The 23,343-nt window shown below is 39.4% G+C and overlaps 1 protein-coding gene across 1 annotated transcript; it reads right to left on the bottom strand.

Moving 5' to 3' along the window:
* Positions 1–374: 374 nt before the first annotated feature.
* TXNDC5 (thioredoxin domain containing 5 (endoplasmic reticulum)) lies at positions 375–19,635 on the bottom strand. Its single transcript, XM_010085138.1, has 9 exons — positions 19,493–19,635; positions 16,700–16,805; positions 15,095–15,191; positions 12,630–12,745; positions 10,316–10,402; positions 7,251–7,391; positions 4,367–4,449; positions 1,029–1,158; positions 375–497 (listed from the first exon to the last, which is right to left on the bottom strand). Exons 1-9 carry the CDS (start codon positions 19,579–19,581, stop codon positions 375–377), a joined length of 972 nt encoding a protein of 323 aa, XP_010083440.1. The 5' UTR covers positions 19,582–19,635.
* Positions 19,636–23,343: the final 3,708 nt, after the last annotated feature.

Here is a 23,343-nt window from a genome sequence, read left to right as displayed (position 1 = left end):
AATATTCTACTGGTGCCCTTAAGGTGGTTTTCTTAATGTATTTTTGTCTCAAAGGAAACCATTTACACTTCATTGCGGGAATGCAGAAGTGTAATACTACTACCAGTGCTGAAAATATTCTCAGTTTGCACAGTAACTACTTGTTAATTTTCCTTCACACACAGGGTAGCATGTCTTTAACACACGCGCGCACGCACACACACACACACAGAGGGAAGATACCAATGTTTAGTACATTCAATTTCCTAAAAACAAATAAACAAAAAAAAAGCCCTGATCCGCTACCCCCAAATACACTATTTGAAAATTAGCAATGATTAAAATCCCTAAGCTACTGTACAAAGACAGCCAGGGACAGAGCATCCAGATTTTTATTACAATTCATCCCTTGCCTGACGCAAGACAAAGCTATGCAGTGACTCAAGGTCTCTTGTTCCATTGTGTTCACTGACTTTCTTTCCACCTCGGAAAAGCAGAAGTGTAGGATAACCACGTACCTTCAAAAGACAAACACACAAAAAAAGAAACTTGTTACTAATGTCCAAACTCACTGGTATCCTTCTCTGAAACGCCACTAAACCTCTCTAAAACCATAAGCCATTTTGATTTTAAAAACAAAACAAAACAAAACAAAAAAACCAAAAACCACACAACACAAAGCAAACCAACCCAAACACCACACCAGAACTTTGTCTGTCTGCCTACCAGCCCCAAGACATCTTTTTTTCCTCTGGGAACAGAACTTTGCATCAGCTACCACAAGACTGCTTTGGTGCAAGGGAGGCTTCTTAAATTAAGGACTTCTTCAGCTTTATCCAGTAATGAGAATGACCAAGTCTGAACAAACAGTGTAGGAAAGAACGGTGTCACCAGGTGCTGTTTTGAACTACCTCTTTTTTGGCTAATGGAGAACACAGCTGCACTGTCACCAGGCTCCCACAATGCAGCGGCCAGCTTGGCTGCATGCTGGAGCCTCTGACATTGGGTACACAGTACTGTCCCGGTCATTTCACAGCTTTCACACTTACAGAAAATCTGTTGCAGACGTTACGTTCCACAGTGCAGTCTACTTCTGCTATTTTGACATCAGTCAAACCTGGAAATTGCTCCTTGGCAAGGTTCTCCCAAGTTGGAGCCAAGTTCTTACAGTGACCACACCTAGAAACAAAAGAGAGAGATTTGTTTAGCAGATATACCTTCCACTTTATCTCTACTGTCTTGCTGCAATGGCTGTTAAGTTTAACTAGCTGCCTTTCCCATCCTCTAATGATCTGGCCCTCCAACTCCCTTGCACTATTATGTCAGTAAATGAGCTAAGAAAACGAGTGATTTTATAAGTTAAGCACTGAAGTAGTTTCTGGCCTTTGTGAGTCTCATCTGGAATGGTATTCTAGATGTTGGTGCATTACCATTTCACCCTAACAGGAATATGAAGCCAAATAAAGACAAGCACTGAGAATATTTAAATTAAAAAAAAAAAAGCCTGAGAAACAAACATGTTTTAAGTAAGGCATAGAATGTCCGTATTACAAAGTTTTCAGTAGCATATGCCAGTTATGCTACAGCCACATAGCCCAAGTTTAATTATTTAAATGAGATTTTTATTTCCCTATTAAAATTTCTCCCAGTTCCTACTGGCCTCCTTGACCAATGTAGCATTACCCAATGCTGGAAACTCCATTTTTAACAGAGGCATTTGTCAACACAGAGTCTGTTTCTATGAAACACTCTAATAGTTTAATGCCCTTTTTCACTGAAAGTACTTGGAAGTTTAACCACCACCACTGTACCTTCAGGTAAATCTGCAATGGCATTGTTTGATAGTCAATAAGCTTCACTTAGCAGATTATAGAAAAAAATTACATCAGGCCCTAGTCTGATTTGCATTAAATAGAGAATCATTCCAGTTATATCACCAATAATACCAAAAAGCCTATTTCTATTTTATTCCCTCTGTCTCTACAGTAATGTGAGAATGCAGTCCACAGAGTACAACAATGAAACACTAGTGTCAAGAGAGAAAATGATACTGTAAAATGGCAGGAGCTATAGTAAAGTATTAATTTTGTTTATGTTTTGAATTTGGCTTAGCCAAGTTCATAACCTGAACTTCTTACTGCCTTCAAGAAGAATTCCCAAAGCACTTTAGACTTTAAAGCTGCATTGCTCATTCTATTCTAACCCAGCTGCACCTTAATTGGGTTATTAAAACAGCCCCATAATTGCTTCAAGGCTGGATCAGGGCATTTACAAAAACAATGAAAGATGTTGCAGTAAAAGTTTTCTTAATGCAAGCCAGTGTGTATTTCAAACCACCTTGTTAAAACATAGTGACGCTATAAAAGCATTTATGACCATGTACAAAAACTACTAGACCAGGATGATCTTATGCTTACTACACAAGTTAACATTAATATTTATCCAAAACTAACTGAAAGACAGGACTAGCAAGCAATGTAACAGTGTTTGCTGAACCCTATATAAGGTAATCCACTTGGAAGAGAAAAAGTTCATTTATATGCGAAGTACTACAAGCGTATACATTAGCCTGACTTTCACAGCTAAAACTAGGATACCAGCTACCAAAATATAGGAAGTATTTTCCTAAGCGGTGGCTTTCTGAACATTGCAGCGAGGGAGTGCACACCGGTTTAAAAACTTGACACTCTGCATCCTGAACCACCATTTCTCACCCTGCCATCCAACACTGATCCTATCTGTGAGATCCAGCAGCACCCCATTAGAATCTCACAAGATGAGGAGATGTGCAGAAAATTTAAAGAATTTTAAGAAGTGCAGAAATTATTAAGAAAAGTTAACTGAAAAGGGAACATTTATTTATCTCAAGCTTTTCCATTAAAAGTTTCTCAGCTAATCAACTCCTACACATACCAACCCTGGGTTCAGAAATCAGACTAGAAGGTGCTTTGTGCACAGGTGTAAACTGCATTTCCCAGCAAGTTCTGCTGGTGGCGTAGTAGCAGATTGAATCTCAGTCCCTCACAGGGCACAGAAAGGATAAAGGCAGTGAAGAGAGAGCAGAAAACATGAAGGGGGGTGTGTGTGTGTACGGGCAGTGTATTTCTTAACACAGTGGTGGCAAATACTTGCCCACATCCAAAAGCAGATGATCAGACGTAAGAGAGCACAGAAGTGGCTCTCAAGTAGCAAACCACACTGCGGTAAGAAGGGTGACAACACTGGAAAAGACTGCATCACTGAGATTACAGAAAAAAAACCTTCCCCTGGTACTTTTGGCCTACAATAAGAAACACATCCATGCCTACTGTCAAAGTGAAGCTGCAATATCTTCATACTCCTGAGCATATTTAAATATGGGTTGCATTTGCTTGTGTTGCTTTATAATGGTGACCTTTTACCACCACAGGCCAAAGACCTTTTTGTATTTTATACAGTGCATTAATGGGATGGCTAGTGATGAAATCAGAGATGTGTTATCTTTCACACACTGAAATACAGCTTAATTTTAATCTCTCCCCCTACACTAGGCTTTCTTCTATTGGCTAAGAGACTGAGCAATGGAGGAGAAAGATGGCATGCAAATTTCCTGAGAAATTTGCAGAGAGAGAAACTTTTTTTTTGTCTCAGAAGGGAAATAGTAAGAAAAGGTAGAAAATATTTGTTCCGTGAGTTTGAAATACCAAGGTCTTACCCCAGCTTGGGTGCCAGACTGTGCTGGATGTGCCAGTAATGGGTGATGCAAGGTAGGACATTGCTTTCTTTTCCCCCCTAGTGCTTTCCATTGGGTGTCTGCACTTACACTATCTGCATTGGACATTTCTACCTTGGGTCACTGTAAGAACATATTACTGGAATATACTCTTAAGAGCATCTCAAAATTGTTACTTTTGCAAATTAGCTTTTTGTCAGTTATTTGAAGACTAACAGCCAATTATCCATAGCTCTACAGTCTGTACCAATTCCCAGGTGCTCAAATGAGGCTTCTAAGAGAGGTTGGTTGTGGCAGGACGCAGCCCAAAGGCCAGCATGCTCTCCTTTGTCAACACAGGTGATATGCTCCCCTCACCTTGCCCTAATCAAGGGACAAGAGCATGCTAAGCCTGCAAAGAAAGCTTCACTCTCCATGTTCCCCAGCGTCACCTGGAGGCTGACACAAGAAAGCTTCTTTGTCAGCTTTTCCAGAGAGAGGGATCCCAAGAAAGCTAAAACAGATTGAGCTTTTTTGCTGTAACTCTTGCCAACACACACATTCTTCAGTTAATTCATGTTTTAGATCCAGACAACAACTACAGTACTACACACAACTCAAAGACCTACAGCAACTAATGCACTGACAGCTCAGACCTGCAATAATCCTGAACAACAGCAGGTGCAAACTTCTTACCATGGAGCGTAGAATTTAATAAAGGTGATCCCCCGAGCAATGGTTGCATCAAAGTCTTTTTCAGAGAGAGCGAGCACTGCAGCCTGTTAAAAAAAAAAAAAAAAAAATTCTGATAGATAACATCAGCTAAATGAGCTTTTAGTTACCTGAAATGGAAACTCAAAACTATAAAAATAATATTATTGATTATGTAAACTAGCATACCTCAGTTTAATCCCTCAGCTGCTTTACTCCCCTAGAGAGATGCAGAGAAATGCATATTTCATGCTGAATCTCATCCATAATTGGAGAAGTACAACATCCTTATTTTCAGGGAATTTGCCTGTATCAAATTTTTTAGTTGTTGGAACAAAAACTCACTTTCATTTTAATACACTGCCATGCAAATGTTTCAAGGAACAACCCTGAGAGGAGTTGCCTTAAAGCACGTAATGGCTCTCTGAGAGTTTAATAAGGTATTTAAGGCAATCTAGTCATGTCTTCACCCCTGTTCCCCCTCTGCTATATCCTGGTGTTACATATATAGAAAAAGCTGTTGCCAGAAACATGTATTTGTCTCTCAAGAGGACATCACCACACTTGCATGGATGCCAGGAAGAATATTTACTTGTGATAACATCAGGAGCAATGGCATGGGAGTGATGGGAGGACAGCACGCTGCTTGCAGACATATGTTGTATGAGAGCACAGAACCGTAACGAACTTCTTTTTTTTTGTGTGAGACCCTTAAGGGTGGGAGGGATAAAAAATAAATAAATCTCATGCCTATAAAAGCTTCAAATTCAAATGAAAGCAAAACTAAACCAAGAGTGTAACTGACAGTATTACCAATTCCAGTTTAAACCCAGTAAGAGTTTTATGACAAGAAGCCAAAAAAATAACTTGGAATTACAAATTAGAGGTACATTTACCATAAATAACTGTTGGGTGATGAAATTAAGTTACTCCATTAAACTCAAGTGCTATTACCTCTAAAAAATTATTTGAAAATTAGAAATTATACTTTCTAATTAATAATTACAAATTATCAAATGAAGAAAAAAAACTTAACAGTAAATATGTATTCTTCTATTCTGAATTTCCGAAATAGAGATGTAAAACAGATGTGCCATCTAAAATACCAAATCTGAAAACCCCATAAATAACGTCTTCCACACGATCCACACAATAAAACAGAATAGCAATGTGAACTATATAACCACAAAAATAAGTTTAATATCAGATAGCTCAAATGTAGCTTGGTTTCTTAAGAAAAGACACCTTATGCAATCACATAATCTGAACATCTGATGGTCACTCTACCTTAATCCATCTGGATCATTTTTTAGTAATATTAGCGATGTGTGGCAGGAGAGAAGGCTCACAGACATAAAAATACAGCTTCTGTGAAATGGCTGGCAAGTACTTGGCCCATGTAGGACATGGGGAAATCCACACAGGGGCTCAACACTGGGACACAAATTTGGAGTTGGAGCTCATTGCTTTTGCTGCCTGTGGTACCAGCTGCGGGCTGCTGGTGGTGAATGCAGTGTTCGCTGGCTACATCGGTTAGCCTCGTTTCAAGATTAATGAAAACAAAACCTGAACCAAGATATCTGAAGATGAGCAACCAAGAAACAGCGGCATCCAAAGCTGCGATGTAAAGTTGCAAAGACAAATTGAGTTCTACACTGTGTCTACTATTATTTGGCCAAAAAAATCCCCCCCACAATCCTTTCCTGTTTGTATGTGTGCTGGTGCACGCAAAGCGTAAGTGGGAATTTGTATCACATGTGGTTTGTGTTATTTCTTTAAGAACAGAAAGACAACTAATTAATTTCTGCATTGTACTAACACCAGCTTGTTAGAATCTTCCAAATACGATGTCAATTTAAAAAAAAAAAAAAGAGGGGTATGAAAATTCAAATCTGTGTTGTCTATAATGTTTGGTAAGCCACTTTATGCAAGATGAATAATCTGCTAGAAAATTAAACTGGGAAAGGTAATATTATCCTGTGAGAAGCTGCATATAAACTGTATTTATATTAATAATATTGATGCTTCTTAATTACATAAGTTCATTCTACATCACAAGGGACTGTAAATCACCATCCCTTATTTTCTAGGCAGCAGCATGTTTTCCACATTTCATTAAAAAGTATGCTTGAAAACCATCCCTAATTTCTCAACCTCACCAAGTTTACATTCAGCTACAAGAAAAATAGCAGTTGAGATGGCAGAGTGATTAAAAAAGACAGAAAACTAAAGGACATGAAGCACAACTATGCAAAGCTGATAAAGTTATTCCTGACAATTTCTGGCAGCATTCATAACACCTATAGCTCCTACAACCAGGATGAGAATAAGCCTCCAAATCCAAGGAGTTTTCTTGTCATAGGACACGTTACCTTCCCACATTTAGAACAGCCTTCATAATCTTTTCTTGTTTGTTGTTTCCACAGTTAACCTATAAGTATAGGACCCTGGGGTTTTTTTAGGGGCTTAGCAGTGTGCGCCATCCTCCCAGGTTCAAGGGGGAATCTTGCAAGAAACAGTCATCTCCATAGCGATGAAGTACGCTGCCATACAGACCCAGGTGCCAGCAGTTCCGCAGACCAAGAAAGACCACATTTATGCCACTCTATGTAAACAACTTATTGCAACCATAAAAAAGGAGCTAGGTTTTTTTTTTCCTTCTCCAATTCATCAGGTTAGTAAAAGTATCACTAAGATTTATAGTCTGATTCCATTTATTAATTATTAAAAAAATAACCAGGAAAGTATTCGGTACAGTTTACATCTAGAAATCATGAAGCTATCAGAAAAAGAGAAACACATAGAATACTCCGGCTGCTGAAACAGTTTGAATACTTTTAACATTGCCGCAGAGTGCACGAGCACTTACCTCAACATGCGTGGGTTCTGCAGGTGGCTGCAGGGCTTCGGTGGGTTTATCTGCTGGTGGCTCTTTCCCAGAGCTCTGTAGTTGGGAATCCACGTATTCCTTTAAGGAATCAAAGTCCCTCTTCCCTTTATACTGGTCACCCTACAATTATAAAATAGTTTGTGCAATTGTGTATATGCGGTTAATCAAGTAAATAATTAATTAGCAAATAAATAATTACCAGAAAAACATAAGATTGCCAAGTGCAAGCATATTCGTAATAAATATGATTATCTAGTCATTAAACCTGTCTATGGCATACCATTCATTCCACGTCTTCAGGATTTGCCATAGATTCTTCTGTACCAAACAGGAATGATGTAAAATTTCCTTGAAATTAAAGGTATTTTAGAAACACAGAAGCAAATTTTAGAAACTTTTCCACTTTGACCTGCATCTCTCACTCTAGTCAGTGTTTTTGAGGTTTTCTTTTTTTGAACCTAAAGCTACTGCAAGGAACAGTAAAATACCCATTGCTGTTTGGTGGTGGTCTCCGTAACCATAAGAGCTCTGTCCAGTGCTTTGACAGGGCTCAAAAACTTGACTAGATGTTGCCTGACTGCAGAGTCACTGCCCTGGCCCACACACTTGTCACATATCCTTGGAAAACCCAAACAGTAAGGCAGTGCTCTCTGGGCACCCACGTTCACCTGGGGGCATGAGACAACAGCTGCCTGCTGCAGCCCAGGCAACTCCAACAGCACCGCTCTTATGAAAGTTAAGTCACATTTTTGAACCTGGACATAAAGCTCTCAACCAGCTAGATCTCTGAGAAGCCACATTTGCCTTAGATGCTTCTCTGTATCTCAGGTATTTTCACAACTCTTGAGAACAAGAAATCAGGGCACCTCTGAGCAGACTCTAGTCTCAAATCCACTGTTGGCCATCTCCAAACTGGCTCTTGCATGACTGCCCTCAGCACTCTCTGTGAAAATTAATACTAATTTCTCTGTTCAAAAGAGAGATAATCTCTTTGAGACACTACACATCCATTTTGGATAAAACTCCTGAGTTTTGGCCCCATGAGGTGTGGGTATCTCCTCTCTCAGATGAGGATAACTCTTCAAGAAACAGCACACAACATTTCACGTGTTGGACGGAAGAACAGACACCTCTGCAAATATTTCTTATATCTTGGGTATTCTTTTCTATGCATTTCCTGCTTTTGCCATTGATAATATTACCTGTAACTAGCCACCTTCTCCACACTGGGTCTAAATCACAACGGAATTAATCTAAGACGATGCAAGAAGCCTGTACCTGCTTGTTTGTATCCATTTAGGCAGGGCAGGGTCAGTGCCTGTTCGTTCCTCCCAGGGTTTCTGCTGCATCTAAGCAAGATGGTGTGATGCCAGACTTCAGTTAGGACAAAAGGGATGATGGTATTCTGGACAACAATGCTGGATGGCTGAAGCAGTTCTCCTCCTCCCCTCCCGTACTGAACAGTAATAGCAGCCAGAAAGATTTCCAGGAATTTCTGGGTCAGATTATTGGAAAATTGTTGGGGTTGCTTTGTGGTTTTTTTAAATATATTGTATCAGCCCACGAAGGGCCACGTGATTCTGGTGGCAGTATGCCACCAGGGAATACCACACTGCCAATGAAGAAAAGCCAGTCTGATGTCAACAGAAATATATCGTTCAGACTAATGGCCGAGATCCATCTTTACCAAATACAACAGCAGTGATCTGACTTTTTCTTTCACCACACTATTGATTCAAATAACTCCAAGCAAGTCCAACTTTATTACGAATGGTAACAAAAAAAAAAAATTGATCTGGTTTGTCGAGAAAAATGACAGCTAACTTTTCTAGATCAAGATAGCATTGTTCTGGCAAGGTATCTTGCCATCTGTAGCTATCTGAAAAAATAAAAATAAAGCAGCTGGAAAACCATTCTGGAGAAACAGCAGAACACTTCCCATTCTTCAGACTCACACCATATAGAGACCAAAGTTTAACTAACTGAAAACACCTATAACCTTGGATGTACCACCTTGTCTGACTTGCGCACTCCCTCAGCATCCAGTTCTGCTGCTGACGTGTGCCGGGCACAGCTGCTAGAGCAATAACAAGGTGCATATTTCCTGTACCAATCAGGTTTGGATTCAAAAATCCAGGTTCTGCTTCATTTAAATTTCCCTGGAGTGTCTGATCTTATAGTGTGCTTACACCAAACCTCAAAGGCACTGGTATATAAGTGTGGCCCCTTTCTCTTTAGAGTGACAGAAAACTGCCACAAGCAACAGCCACTAAACTGGACTGAGGAGCAAAACTTACATCTCTGAGACTGTAGATGTTCAAAATGAATGCAAGATGAATGGGGCAAAAACTCAACATCCCCCAAAACTTAGTGGGTAAGAGCTGAAAGAGTAGTCCTGGGCTCTCTGTGTGCAGACCTATTTTTAATATCCATTTAATACATTTAATTTATCTCTAAAGTGTGAACCATATGACAAGTAAGACTACTATTTATAATATGTTTATTCGCTGCTGTTCATGTACGTGGTATTTATAAAAACTTTACTTCCCAACAACTTCAGAATTTTGCAATTCTTTGAATTGCTACAAGAAAAATGCCAACTGGCCCACAGGACTCTCACTCACAGTGTCATACAAAGTGTTCGGACATCACTCAGCAGAGAGGCACCACCTACAGATGAGAACCTTCTGATACACGTTGTGAAAATCACATTCATCTATGTTTTTGTGTTCCATAGGAGGTAAGGTATTAAGATAAAGTACACCCAGAATTCTCTCACACAATAGCATAATTGGAGATACTACTTACAGATTTATGAGCATCAAACTGGTTCTTTGTAGAGCACAAAGAGCAAAAAGCTCTAACTTTTATGTGAGGATGAAGGCTACCTCTTCCAGTACCAGACTGAACCTGCAATATCCTTTGTCTCACAAGCAGACTCTCCTATATGCCCACTTGATCTTTTTTTTCCCCAGAATGCAAACATAGTCTGACTATTATTCACAAAAAAATGGTCTGATCTTTTGCTAAGCTGGCAGACTCACCTTTTCACCATTCCTAAACCAGAGGAGTGTGGGGTAGCCACGAACTTGGGTTTCAGAGCAGACTTCGTAATGCTGGGTACAGTCAACCTACATTTTGAAAAAAAACAAAACAAAGAAAAAACCAAACCCATTCAGTTCATAAAATAAATATGCCACACGTATAATAGCTTCCCTTATGTTTAAAATATCAGAAAAATACAGGAACTAGCAATGCATGGCTTGGCAAAACTCAGTACCAAGTGCTGTCTTGAGAACAATTATGTCTGCTTTCCAAATAACGGTGTGGTTGCATAACTGGGAGGCTGTGTGCATGTGTTTGCCTTTTTTTTTTTTTTGGAGGGACTGGGAAGGGAAGTATGGATAGAAGGAAGCAGTAACAATTACAAAGAACAATGAAGACATAATTAAATATTCCAATTAAAACAAGTACTTGGTATTCTCAATGAATAAAAACTCTGCGTGGACAGTAAGACACAATACACTAATGTAAGAGAGCTTTAAAGTGAAGATATATTGGCTCATCCATTTTTTAAAAGGATACTCTTTAAAGACTTCAGAAGACATGTCAACAGCTAGCAAGTTAAGTTTGCTCCAAGGGAAGTTCCAAGTGCATAGCAACATTCAATTCTAATATGTCATAAACCGATCTTTAAAGTTATCAGTTTATAATCTTTTTTGAAGTAGAGAAGAAAAAAAGATAACTTAAGCATCAGAGCTTTTGCTCAACACAGCACTTGAATTTTGAATTTTGCATTAGAAACACTTTGCTCCCCATCACTGAAGATCAATTCTAAAGATTACACAGAATCCTTCCAGTAGATATAATTGCTGTTAAGACATTATTCTCCTAGATTACACAAAGGTCACTGTTCAACTGTCTTAGAAACAGTTGTGTTTCCTGATTACTTACAGACTTACAGTCTTAGCCAAGACATGTTTCAAATAGTTTCATAAGGTATACAGTTACACAAAATTGACTAGGCATCAAGACAAATCTTAGTGGCTTTATTAAATAGCAACTATCAGTAATAGTAACTGCGAACACGACAAACAACTGAATAAAACAGACATGTTTTGATTATTTTTCTCTAGATAACAGATAATGGTAACTTCAAGAAGATACTTAAGCTGAGCAATGATTTTATCAAACAGGAAGCATTCCAGGTTCTCAAAAAATAAATCAGCATGTGCAACATTTGGTAAAGATACTATCAAAGGAGCAATAGCCTCTGATATTTTATTCTTGGGGGAATCTAATTTTATATCCACGAGGTCTCAAAATTATACATATATGACTTCTCTGAAGTTCAACTATGCTGACCTGCTCTATACATCTACAGTGTATCTGAATTAGTAGATTTTCAAAGCATTAAAAATAAAAATAATTTTTAAAAAGTCAAGCTTATCCCCCCTAGTAACAGCTGAAAGCACTATGAGGGCAGAGAGAGGGGAGATAGCTGGATTTTTGTCCATCTGTGGGACTGCCAACACTGCTGTTTGTTATGCAGTCTTTCAGATCAGTGGAACCACTGCGAAAGCTTAAGGATATGGAAGTTGAGCCCAGTCAGTTTTCCACTCTTGGCAAATACAGAGGGATTCACATAATGAGCCACCTGGACTTAGGTATGGGTCAGCAAATAAAGCCAGTAACTGCAGTTGCCAGACCACCTCCATACCTCTGCAAAAAAGCCACTCCACGTACAAGTAACAAGCTCCCATGGTGATACACCACAGAATCTGGTTATCAACCCTAAGGAAAATAGTAAAGCAGGACAAGGTATCAGTTTTTAAGGTGGAAGACCCCCTGAAACCTTTAGAAAGTTCTATGGGGGTAAGGAATAAAATTAAAAAAAAAAAAAAAAAAAAAAGAGGAAAAAAAAGCAGAAATAAGTCATCCTAAAGAGCACTATAGGTCTGAAACTCGCTAAAGGATCCAATGCTGTAAATAGCAAATTAGAAATCATTTTCCCACTCAAAATAAATTCTGAAGTCTATCAAGTTCTAAAAAACAAATCTCAAAATATTATTCCTTGCATTTGAAGTATTAGACTTACTCCCAGCTCTTTCTGAAACACAGGGAGCTAGCCATGTTTCCGACAAGTCCTTGCTTAAAATGAGGGAGTCCTGTCAACTGTGGATGTGTGAGAAAAAAATAACCACCTCTAAATTAAAATAGAAACTATGACTATAAAATGATTTAAGATGCGACAATCAAAACAATTGTTATTGGAAATCACAGCACAAAAAGTATGATAGTTGGCTGAAACATTCAATCACACAAAGCACATTTTCAGACTAAAAGTGCTTCACCTACCTTGCCAATCTTGACAGTTTCTGAATGCTCGAAGGCTTGAGCCAGCTGTTCCCAGGTAGGGGCCAATGCCTTGCAATGACCACACCAAGGGGCAAAGAATTTGATAAAGTGATTACCTTTTAAGTCAAAAAAAAAAAAAATTAACTCATTTGGAATGAATTTGGCTGCAATTAGACACTAGGTACTAATCTCAGACTGCAAATTTATCATGGTATTTCCTGAGTTAAACATAGGAAACACTGTGAATCAAAGGCCAGGACAAAATATTTCAGCAATTAGGTTTTCAATACTGTAAGTAGTCCCACAGTGTTGCCAATTTCCCTTAAAATCCAAACAGCTTCACAATCTCAAGCCAACAAATGAGATATTAGAAGGGATATTTTTAACTGAACGATTTGCTACAATGTCTAATTCTACCATGTCAACCACTTGCCCTATTACAGAGAAAGAACCACCAAGGAATAGGCATTTATAGTAGCATAAATGAAAGTAAGCGTTAGACTTCAACTTAAACATTTCTTAGGAAACAGCACTGCATTAAGTTAATGAACTACCTAAATAATTTTGTTGAGCTTTCTATTCTCCTTTTCCTGCCCTGCTCTTTGTATTTTCACATCAACTATTCAGAAATCACTGCCTTTAGTATATTTTTGCGGTGTTTTTTAGAAAGGAGAGCCTCTGTACTATCTCCTACTAAGATGTAGTTTAAAAGTATAACCTTAATTGCAGAGTACCAGAATACATAATTCCCTTCAATTAAGATTACTATTAATTCAAGATGCTGCACTTTTGCACACATCAAGGCAAGGCTCTGTTAATACAAAATACACTTAATTAAAACAAGGAAAAAAATCAAATTCACTTGAAGGAAACACCAGCAACTGGAGAAAAGCTCTTTTTAATATAATTATTGATAACCCTTTGAAGACTGCTTTGGGGCTGATATTACTAGAACCTATTTCTAGTTTGAGGGCTTGTTCACAAAAGGAGGTCAGAGGAAAGACATCACGAAATAACTAGGAAATGTAAAATGCACTGTACTCCAGTAGCGTACTCTAGCTTGCTTGTTCTGCACCAGGAATACTTCCAGACTGATTGACATGCTTTGCTTTGGTCAAGTAAACTGCAAAGTGAAATTTATCATGAATGAGTAAGAGTATCTAGTCAAAATCAGCTGTTCTACACCACAAACTCTGTGATACACTCTCCTCCCCAGTAGGAAAAAAAAAATATATATATTTTTGCCCGAGAGCACAAAAAGGTAAGGAGAGACTTTTTAAGAACCAAAAGTTAACCTTCCAATGGGCACTGCTAAGCCTCCTGCTAAATTTAAGCACTGAACTTATTGTAACTGAAGTCTGAGATGACAGTAGCTTTACAGATGATCATAAACCTGCTCAACCATTGGATATGACCATGAGAATGTCTCCTCTGTGAATGCCAACAGATACATAGTAAAAATATTACAATTAAAATATTAAAACATTTACACATACACTACACTATCTTTACAGACTGTAAAGTTGTTTAATATTTAGCATCTCCCTTGATGGCTTAGAGAAGAATCCACGAAAAATTTTGATGCAATTCTATGTTAAGCCACACAGGCTGGGAAATTTTAAGATAGTTGCACAAAATGCTCTTTTATATTCAAAAATAATTCTAACCAATTAATGGTTACTTTAAAAAGCTCTAGTATCTGCCTCACTGGTGGCATCATATGAGCAGGGATAGTTAATTTAATCTGGCCTTTGTTTTTAGGAAAACAGGTAGAGATGGTAGGATCATCTGTTGTTACAGCAGCAAAGAGCTGGTATTCTATGATCTTGCTCCTTCTCTAAAAATCCCACCATATGGGGGGTGAAATTTCCCACGTTATGTACCACTCCTAGCATTAATTTTAAAGCTTCCAGATAAAATACTTTTTTTAATGGCCAAACTTTTGTTTTAATGTGTTTTGCCCACATTAAATTCTGGAGGAAGGAAGCTAAATAATATCAAATATGGGGCCAGACTGGAGTGGGATGGGGACAGTGAAGGAGGAAGCGGGTAGATTACACATCATCTAGAAGAGCAGCTGGGGAGTAAGAACAAGCCAGCACCCAGGGAAAGGGGGAATGGGACTTGCAAAAAACACAGAGTGAGTGGCAAGACAGTGACTAAGCAAGGAACTTGGGGAAAGTGACAGTTTAGTTGAGCAAGCCCCGCTAGCTTCTTCCATGTGATTGGGGGTCTTTACTGCCTTCTGAGTGGAGTGCCATTCTTAAATTTTCTGATGGTGTTCAATAGGTAATTAAACTACTGCACTTTTGCACAGTCTGTAGTTTCATCCACTTTCGCTACGTATTACTGGAAAACAAGCGGGAAGGAGGTACCTTGAAAACTAACACTTCTGTTGCAGACTTCCCACTACTGGTGTCCTGTAAGCAAGTATCTCTTATTTATGAAAAAAACAAAACAGTTACCTTCTGCTATGTGCATCTTGAAATTGTCTGCTGAGAGTTCATACATTCCCTGCTTAGGTTCAGGGGCTTTTGGTGGTTCCACATCAGATTCTGGACTCTATTAATGAGAAAAATTAACTGTTATTTGGCTTGTAGAATAAATACACAATATTTGATTCCTGTATCACACTATTCTGTGGCAGCGTTGTAAACCCTCCACTCTGAAATTTTAAATTCCTAAAGCAATGTCCTTATTTAGCTTGATTTAGGTATCTAATGTTTCCTAACAAACAACCACTTGAAAGCAAAATGTGAAAAAGACTACCACACAGAAAAGAGCTAGCACACTCACTGGAATAAGGGTCTTTCACCATGCTTTCACCCTTAACCCCGTTAAGGGGTAACGGTTATAAGCTGAAAGAGGGCAGATTTAGATTAGATCTGAGGAAGAAATTTTTCACTGTGAGGGTGGTGAGGCAGTGTCCTAGGTTGCCCAGAGAAGCTGTGGATGCCCCATCCCTGGAGGGGTTCAAGGCCAGGCTGGATGAGGCTTTGAGCAACCTGGGCTAGTGGGAGGTGTTGGAACTTGATGATCTTTGAGGTCCCTTACAACCCAAACCATTCTGTGATTCGATGCTGTAGGATAGTCATAGAGCACAGTAATTGCTATGGCAATCATCACATTACCATATATTAATACACTTAGATTACATTACAGTTCTTCCATAGCATCACACATCAGCTACATCTGCCATCGTACCAGTTTCAGTGGTCTTTGTGCCGTTTAAAAAAAGCTAGTGAAAAAGCTATTTTCTGCTTCCCTAATGACGGAAAGGGGGCTCTAACGGCTCCATAACTTGCAGCAAACCCATTGTCACTTCAGCAAAAGCAAGTGACTACTTTCTAGACTAGTGAGTAAGAGCTGGAAATAATTTTTTTAAGAACCTCAAAGTACTTTTCTTAAAATATTTTAGCATTTAATGTTTAAGTATTAAAAATACCATGTTTTTAAAAATATAATCATATTCTAACTGTGGATCAGCAATCACTAAAGCTTTATCTTGATTAGAAACAGCAATCAGAAATTTAATTGTGGGCAAGGCTTGGCTACTGTATGTAAGTGCTATCCCTAAACTCGAGGGTTTTCCTAGGGACAATATTAGCTTACCTAACTGATTACTTTAAACCCTTTCTTTAGGCTACAACATTATTAGATAAACTGAGCTAAAGATGGCATCCATGTTTTAAGAGGTAATTAAGCCCAACACAAAAGCAATTTATAATGTATTATAGCTAAATCACTTTTCTTATTCTATAAACATTATGGCCTACAGGTATCAACTGAATTGACACTGAGAATTGTATCTTAAAATGCAAAATGCTAAACATTAAAAACTGCATTATGTACTGTAGTTTTCAATACAGGAAACAAAGGTCAGGACATGGGATGACAGTTTTAATTACTATTCTGACTTATGTGGAAGCTGTTCCATTCTGTTATTGCCACATGACTTTTACTCTTGGGAGCAGATTTCCTCCTGGAAAATGAAACCTAACCTATAGAAATTATAGATAAGCAAGTCTGCAGAAGGGAATATTTCCTTTTCCTATTTCCTTCTCACTTACAGATGGTTCCTCATTTAGTTTCTCCAACATCCAGTTTTCCAGTGCCTGGAAGTCCCTAGGGCCTTGGTATTTCAGAGGTTCTTGTCCTGGTTTAAGCAGCTTTAGGCTAAAGGATCAAAATGTAGAAAAGAGTGAGGCAAAAATTTTCACACAGGAAACATTCTCAGAAAGCTAACACACTTTGCTAATCCACAGCAATGTACCTCAGCCTGCAGTAACAGCTCTCTTGACTATTAACATCAGCGTCAGGCATCTCCCTCAACTTAAAGGGTCATGGCTAGAACTTAGGACACTTTTTCTTTCCCATTTAAGCTTTTAAAGGAGATTTTTAAAATAGCAAAAAGAAATACCATGTTAAAAATCAACATAGCCTAATATTACTTTTGATCAATAAGCAAGAGCAAATAAAACATTGCAGTGTTCAGTTTTAATCATTCATTATGCCTATGAATCCTATTTCAGTTCGTCAAAAATTTATTTTTTTTTGTTCATCCCCCTCCATCACCAAAGGAAAAATATCCAATGCTTATTTGCCCAGGAATTTCTTCGTCACATTTCATTCCTTGACTGCTCTTGGAATGTAGGACTTTTCAGGTGGTATTAAACTGATGAAAAACACACTGAAATAAGTCAATAGGACAAGGAGATATGCGACTACCTGTACAGATTCAAGACTTCATAATGATAATATCTAATAATTGCTGTTGAAACTTTCCATAAATTACCTAAAGCTTCTGCTATTAAGTTAAAGTTGGAAATATATTTGGTAAAGGGGCAGCATCGACTTCTGACCTACTCTTATTTTTTTAAGCAAACCATAGTTTCAATTGCTACCTAGCCTCAGTTCCCCTTGCCAAGCTGTCATTTTTTACTGCTTTTTTTTTCTTGTTCCACAGTTGGAAAAAAATCAACATATGGAAGTGTTGAAAAAACACATCACGCAAATACATTCAAAAGAGACAGGAGCTCCTACTGTCTTTTCTACTTAAGGTATTCTTGATTCCTTGTGATAATAAAAGTAAAAAAAAATTCAGGAAAGAAAAAGCAACTTTGTAATAAGAAGGAAACAACAAAAATGAAACAGAAGAACATCTAAAATACAGGTCACGTCAATGCTTTTGAAGAGCAACAAGAAAAAAAAAGATATCAGCTTAAACAGCCAGCTGCACCTTTATTTTCTTCAACTGAGGGTGAGTTTTCTCTAGTTCACTTGAGAGAGTATTTTGCAGCAACAAATAATCCTGGGACAACCGTACTAACCAGCGCAGGGACCTGCTCAGCCACTTTTACCCCCAGGGGAATAGAAAGGGGATGCAGCCTTTCCTTTGACGGGTGTTTGGAAAAGCAGTGCAAGGACCAGCACATCCTGGACTTGGACAATCTCTCTGTGCCTGAGGAAGCTGTGAAATTTCCATCACCGGAGGGTTTTAAAACCAGGCTAGTTAAAAACTCACTCAGACAGGAAGAGAATTGATATAATTAATTCCCCTTCATCTCTGTATTTCTGTAACTACCAGACAACTGCCTTATCATTTGTGCTTCCCAAGTAGATGAAAGCGAGCACTAAGTATTCTAGATATTCAATGACCTTAAAGAGGAGGGGGGGAGCAATTACATGTCCATAATTTTTTTCCTATTCAAAATCTCTGCCACTCTTTGTATTTTACAAGGAACAGCACCACAATATAATCTATTCAAATATGCAAAAATGACCAGTGCTCACTTTGGGGGATATTACAATTCATTGTTTCTTGGTGTTTCTAGTGGAACTAAGCCACAAACTGCCCTTAAGGACAATTCCTATTTCAACAGGGACTTTGCTATTTATAACTGTGTGTTACAGTGGGTGTAGCCAGGAGCATATGTTAAGTTCAGGCTGCTGCTGGGGTCAGCAGTAACACTAGACAAAGTGAGCAAAGAGAAGGAAACTGAAAAATACAGGCTGCAGAAGGGCTACAGAAAGACTACATTCTCCACTCATGCCTACTAAGATGAGTAAATAGTAAAGCAGTTGAAACAATCCCATCCATTTTTGCAAGAATCTTTAAAAAAGACCCAAGTGAAAAAAACACCTTTGCTCCTTTTTGGCAGCTAAAATGGGAGCATGTGTATCTAATGCAAAAGCACTGTCCAGGCTGACCTCTCAGAGGTACTCTAGATCATGTTCTTCTTACCAAAGCTGAGGCAGGAAGGCACGTATCCTTTGTAACAGGATAAATTTAACAACTTTAAACCCCAAATGGATTTCTCCTAGATCTATATAAGCAAAATTACCTAGAAAAAAGTCTGTATGACATCATCACTGCTATGCTGAGATACTATTAATTTATCATTTTATGAGCACCAAGTTCACTCAAAAATTTAAGAGATCACCAATACATTAATTATGAATGGTGCACTGTACTGATGAACTTGTGACAAGTTATTTTTAGAAGTACTGCTACCAGAGACCAGCTCTATCATGCGTATCACAGCTGTATAATGTACTGTTGCTTGAGAAAGAGGTGCTCCCAGAGAAAAGAAAAAAGACAATTCTGGACTTCATTTAAACACAGCCATCTCCCAAGACATAAAACAGTTTCTTTAAAAAAAAAAAAAAAAAAGAGAGTGTGGTACGTATCACATGATACTTGGCAACATGGTAAAAAGGCTTAAAATGAACATACCAGGTCCAAGGGGTTACAAAGAAACCCACCAAAAAATATAGCTTAGAAGTTAGCTTCAACAAATTGGCAGAGGATCATGGAAAATGAAAAAAGAAAGAAACAGGAGCAGACATCTTTTTATACTTACGTAGGGTACCCTCGGACGCCAAATTCAGAGCACAGTGGAGTATCTGTAGTACAATCCACTTTAACAACATAGACCTGTGGGTCTTCCATGTTGTTGTATTTATCTCCCAAATCATTCCAAGTTGGCTGGAGACGCTGACAATGTCCACACCTGCGACAGAAGGAACAAGATATTTGCTTAATAGGTTGCTCAAGTTTACAGGGGAATGAATCTATGGAAGAGACACATACAGAATGGCCAGATATTTTGATAAATTTAAAAACAGTTACATCAGAAATCTTCCATACTCATGCACTGTTACACTAAGCAATAGTCAATACGCTTAAGTATTGCTCATGATGCAAACCATTAGGACTCTGGAGAAAGTTGCTCCCATTTAAGAGTTTCATTTTATACAACTGGTTTTGAGTCCACTTGTAGAAAAGCTGCATGTATTCACACCTTTCCAGGTATCCTAGTATAATTAAGGCAAAAAAATAACCTTGAGATTTACTTTAACATAAAGAATGTCTCCCAACCTTAGCAAGGTCCTGTTACAGTCAGCCACAGTGGGTCACAAATACTCCCATTCTGTGGGGGAATATGACCTCCCACATGATCTTATGCTGAATTGTCATGGCAAAGGGATACAATGTGTCACTACTAAAATTAAATATCCCTTAAATATTTAACTGCAGACTGAAGTGCCTCCATAATCAACTCTTTCATGGGGCTTGAATTAAGAGAAGGATTTTGGACTCCCTGGTCCCTTCCCCTAGCAGTTGCAGGGATTTTGAACACCAACTGAATACGGACTGGTGTTAAAGAATAGAGCATGGAAAACTAGGTAAGGCAATCTCAAGTAATTAATCCACTGTTTTTAAGCACAAAAAAGAGCTGCCTTGTCTGTATTTTAAATCTGATCTCTGCAATACACAAATTTCCCCTTTCCTTTCCTTCTTCAGATTATATGAGCTAAAATTGAAAACAAAGCAGGAAAAATTTTGCTCACCAAGAATCAACTAGTCAGTCCTGGTTTTCAAAAAAAAAAACCAAACCAAACCAAACAGTGCTACACAGAAGGAAATACAAGACAAGACAGTCCCCAAAATACTTTTTCTGAAATTCAAGAGGTGTAGCTGCAGAATATATGAAACCAGAGAAGTCAAACACAAAGAGAGCAAGACCATGCAACATCACACGCCTTCCTTAGCCCCATGTGCCTATACTGCCTTTCGTTGCTACCACTCTACATTACATCCACGGGGCTGGAGGAGCAGCCAATTCTACCACGGAGGATGGTGGAGACCTGGGTGTCAGCCAGGAGTCCTGCTCCTCCTTCCCTACATGGGCTACCTTTCAGAAAAAAAGCTAAACAAATCCCTGCTTCTTGCACACCACTGGCATGAGGAGGTAGGGGTGAAAAGACGTTATTCCTAAGTTTGCAGACAGGTTGCCCATTTTAACTCTGAGCAACCATGTCCCACAAGTGCTTGTGCCTGGAGATTATTTTGCTGTGGCAGTATCTACAGAGTACCAGGCTGCTCTACCTCACACTGACAGACCAGTGCTCCTCCCACAGTACCAGTGCTTCTCATCTGCAAAACTGGATTTTGGACTTCCCAAACCATGACAAGAAGGGACATAAAGGTATATAAGGACCACATATGTCAAAACTGCAGTTACTGATAAGCCTTCCGCAGTCAGTGAGGCACACGGATGTTTCTGGAGGCCACCAGTCGAGCTTGAGCTCTGCAGCTAGGAAAGGCAGCTCCACAGCAGAACAGAGCACAAATAATTATCCAATTAAAAATGGTGGTAGATCCTGGGATAGGTAACGGTACAAGCAGCATAGGACCAGTCTCACTCCAGACAGAAGAATCCAGCCAACAGAGTTCAATTCAACAGCAACAAACTCTGGTGATCAAGTCTACTTCAGATCAGTGGACTTCCAGAGGTTTACCAAGACATATGTCAAAAAGATGTGTAATGGCCAAAATAACGCAATGAAAGTATGCAGCTAAGATTTCTTCCAACTAAGGAACCAGGGGAACCTCATTCCTCTGTAGACACACAACTGGCATGGCCAATGTCTTAAGAATATCTAGTGCCACTGAGAGAGTAACCTGCTCATGGTTCTGTCCCTTGTCCAGTGTAGCTACCAAAGGGGACAGTCTGATGACTGAAAACCTTAGACATCTGATGGCAAATGACTTAGAATGCTCTCTTTTTGGAGTAGCCTGCAATATCTGAAACAAAGTAGGACCTCATGGTACAGCAGCTGTCTGGGAGTGAGGCCCTCAGCAACACTGAGAAAAGAGTTATGTCAGGTCTGCCTAACACAACTCTTACTAGTAGCATTGACAATGCAACATTAGCAGCATCCATACCATCTGAAATACAAACCTAGCTGAATGTTGGGTTGTTTGCTAGGCTTCCCCCTCCTAACTACAGGGAGCAGCACCAAAACACACGCCTCCATGAGAAGCATTGGGAGATTAGCACATTAACATCACCTGGGAATAGGTAAGAGGCTCCAATATAGACTCCAGGGCTGTCAGTTTGCCACCTGATCCCACTGACGATAAAACTGCTAGTGTGTGTAAGCACCTCGCTCAAGCACTTGGATGTTCCCATTGTCCTCCTCTTCCCGTTGGTCCTGAAACCTGGCCCTGCTGCTGCCAGGAATACAGGCCAAGGGCCTGGAAGCTGAGACCCAGAGATCTGGAGGAGGTCTGCTAAGCGTGACAAGAACGTCCACAGGAGCCACAAGAAGTCTGGGAAACGATGCAGCTCCCTCGTGCTCGAGTTGGGCAGAGATCCTCAGCCCTCCCAAGGGCACAGCGTGGTCCAAGTTTGGAAGGCCAGCACTCTCTTTGATGCACGCTGAGGATGTGCAGCATACGCTGGACTCTGCAACAGCCCATTTGGCGGAGTGTGTCCTACGAAGACTGTGCCAAGATAAAAGCTCATTCAGTTTTAGGGATGCCTGTGGAACAGTCAGCCAAAGCTTGGACAGATGCAGATATTATCACCTGAAAATAGAACACAGCAGAAGCACTCTTACGCCTTACAGCACTCTCCAGCGAAGGTCCTTCAGCAGCAAGTCAGGTGTCCTCCACTCTTGTGATCTTCAGAGAACAAAGGCATCTGCTCTTTCAAGTTTTTGCTTAACATTTTCATATGGCATAAACAAGTCGATTGCAATAACAAAAAAAGAAGCAGTTCCGCAGTTTTGAAAGGAAACCCTTTTCTGCTGTTGATTTCAAAGTGCTGTGACTGGCCTACGCCTAAACGACGCTAGGTACCAACGGATAACTCAGGATCAAAACATAATTTTTGCACGTTGTTCCCTTAGCTCGATTTTATCTCAATTTAAGAAAATTTGGAGGGGAAAAAAACCAACAACAAACAAACAACTCTAACAACAAAACTCCCAACAACCTCTACTGCGTACCAGTAAGTCAGATAAAAAACAGTAGGGGAAAAGATGATGAAAAAAGAACATGAACAACCACTAGAAGGGCCCAGAGATGAGACATACTGTCCTCTTGACAGCTGTAATACCCAGCAAAGCCCTGTTCTCCTACTCTTCTCCGCTATTCTTGTGCCAAACATCCCATTCCAGGACCGAAGCCCAGTAGGTCTCTTGCACATCTGAGAACTCTCCATCTCTGCCACGACTAGCTGCGGCCTCGGGGATGCAGCGCTAGCGCTACACCGCCTTCACTGCAAATTTACCTTTAAATGTCACGATACCAAAGAGAACATAACCTTTGCAATGTAAGTTTTTGCAAGTCCGGGGGACACGGGGTACATGACCATACACAGAGACCACACACTCTCGGTCTCTCTGAGGAACGACGAGAAAC

Source organism: Pterocles gutturalis, unplaced genomic scaffold (assembly GCF_000699245.1).
Source record: "Pterocles gutturalis isolate BGI_N339 unplaced genomic scaffold, ASM69924v1 scaffold36055, whole genome shotgun sequence".
Taxonomy (NCBI): Eukaryota; Metazoa; Chordata; class Aves; order Pterocliformes; family Pteroclidae; genus Pterocles; species Pterocles gutturalis.
The sequence above is the reverse complement of the archived record's forward strand: the minus strand, read 5'-3'. Positions and strand labels throughout refer to the sequence as shown.

Excerpts from the sequence above, each read along its gene's own strand:
- TXNDC5 (XM_010085138.1), bottom strand. The coding sequence starts at position 19,581 with ATGGAAGACCCACAGGTCTATGTTGTTAAAGTGGATTGTACTACAGAT. Across the intron at positions 15,192-16,699 it reads AACTAAATGAGGAACCATCT|AGTCCAGAATCTGATGTGGA; the intron begins GTAAGTGAGAAG and ends TCTCATTAATAG. Across the intron at positions 498-1,028 it reads ACGTCTGCAACAGATTTTCT|GTACGTGGTTATCCTACACT; the intron begins GTAAGTGTGAAA and ends TGTCTTTTGAAG.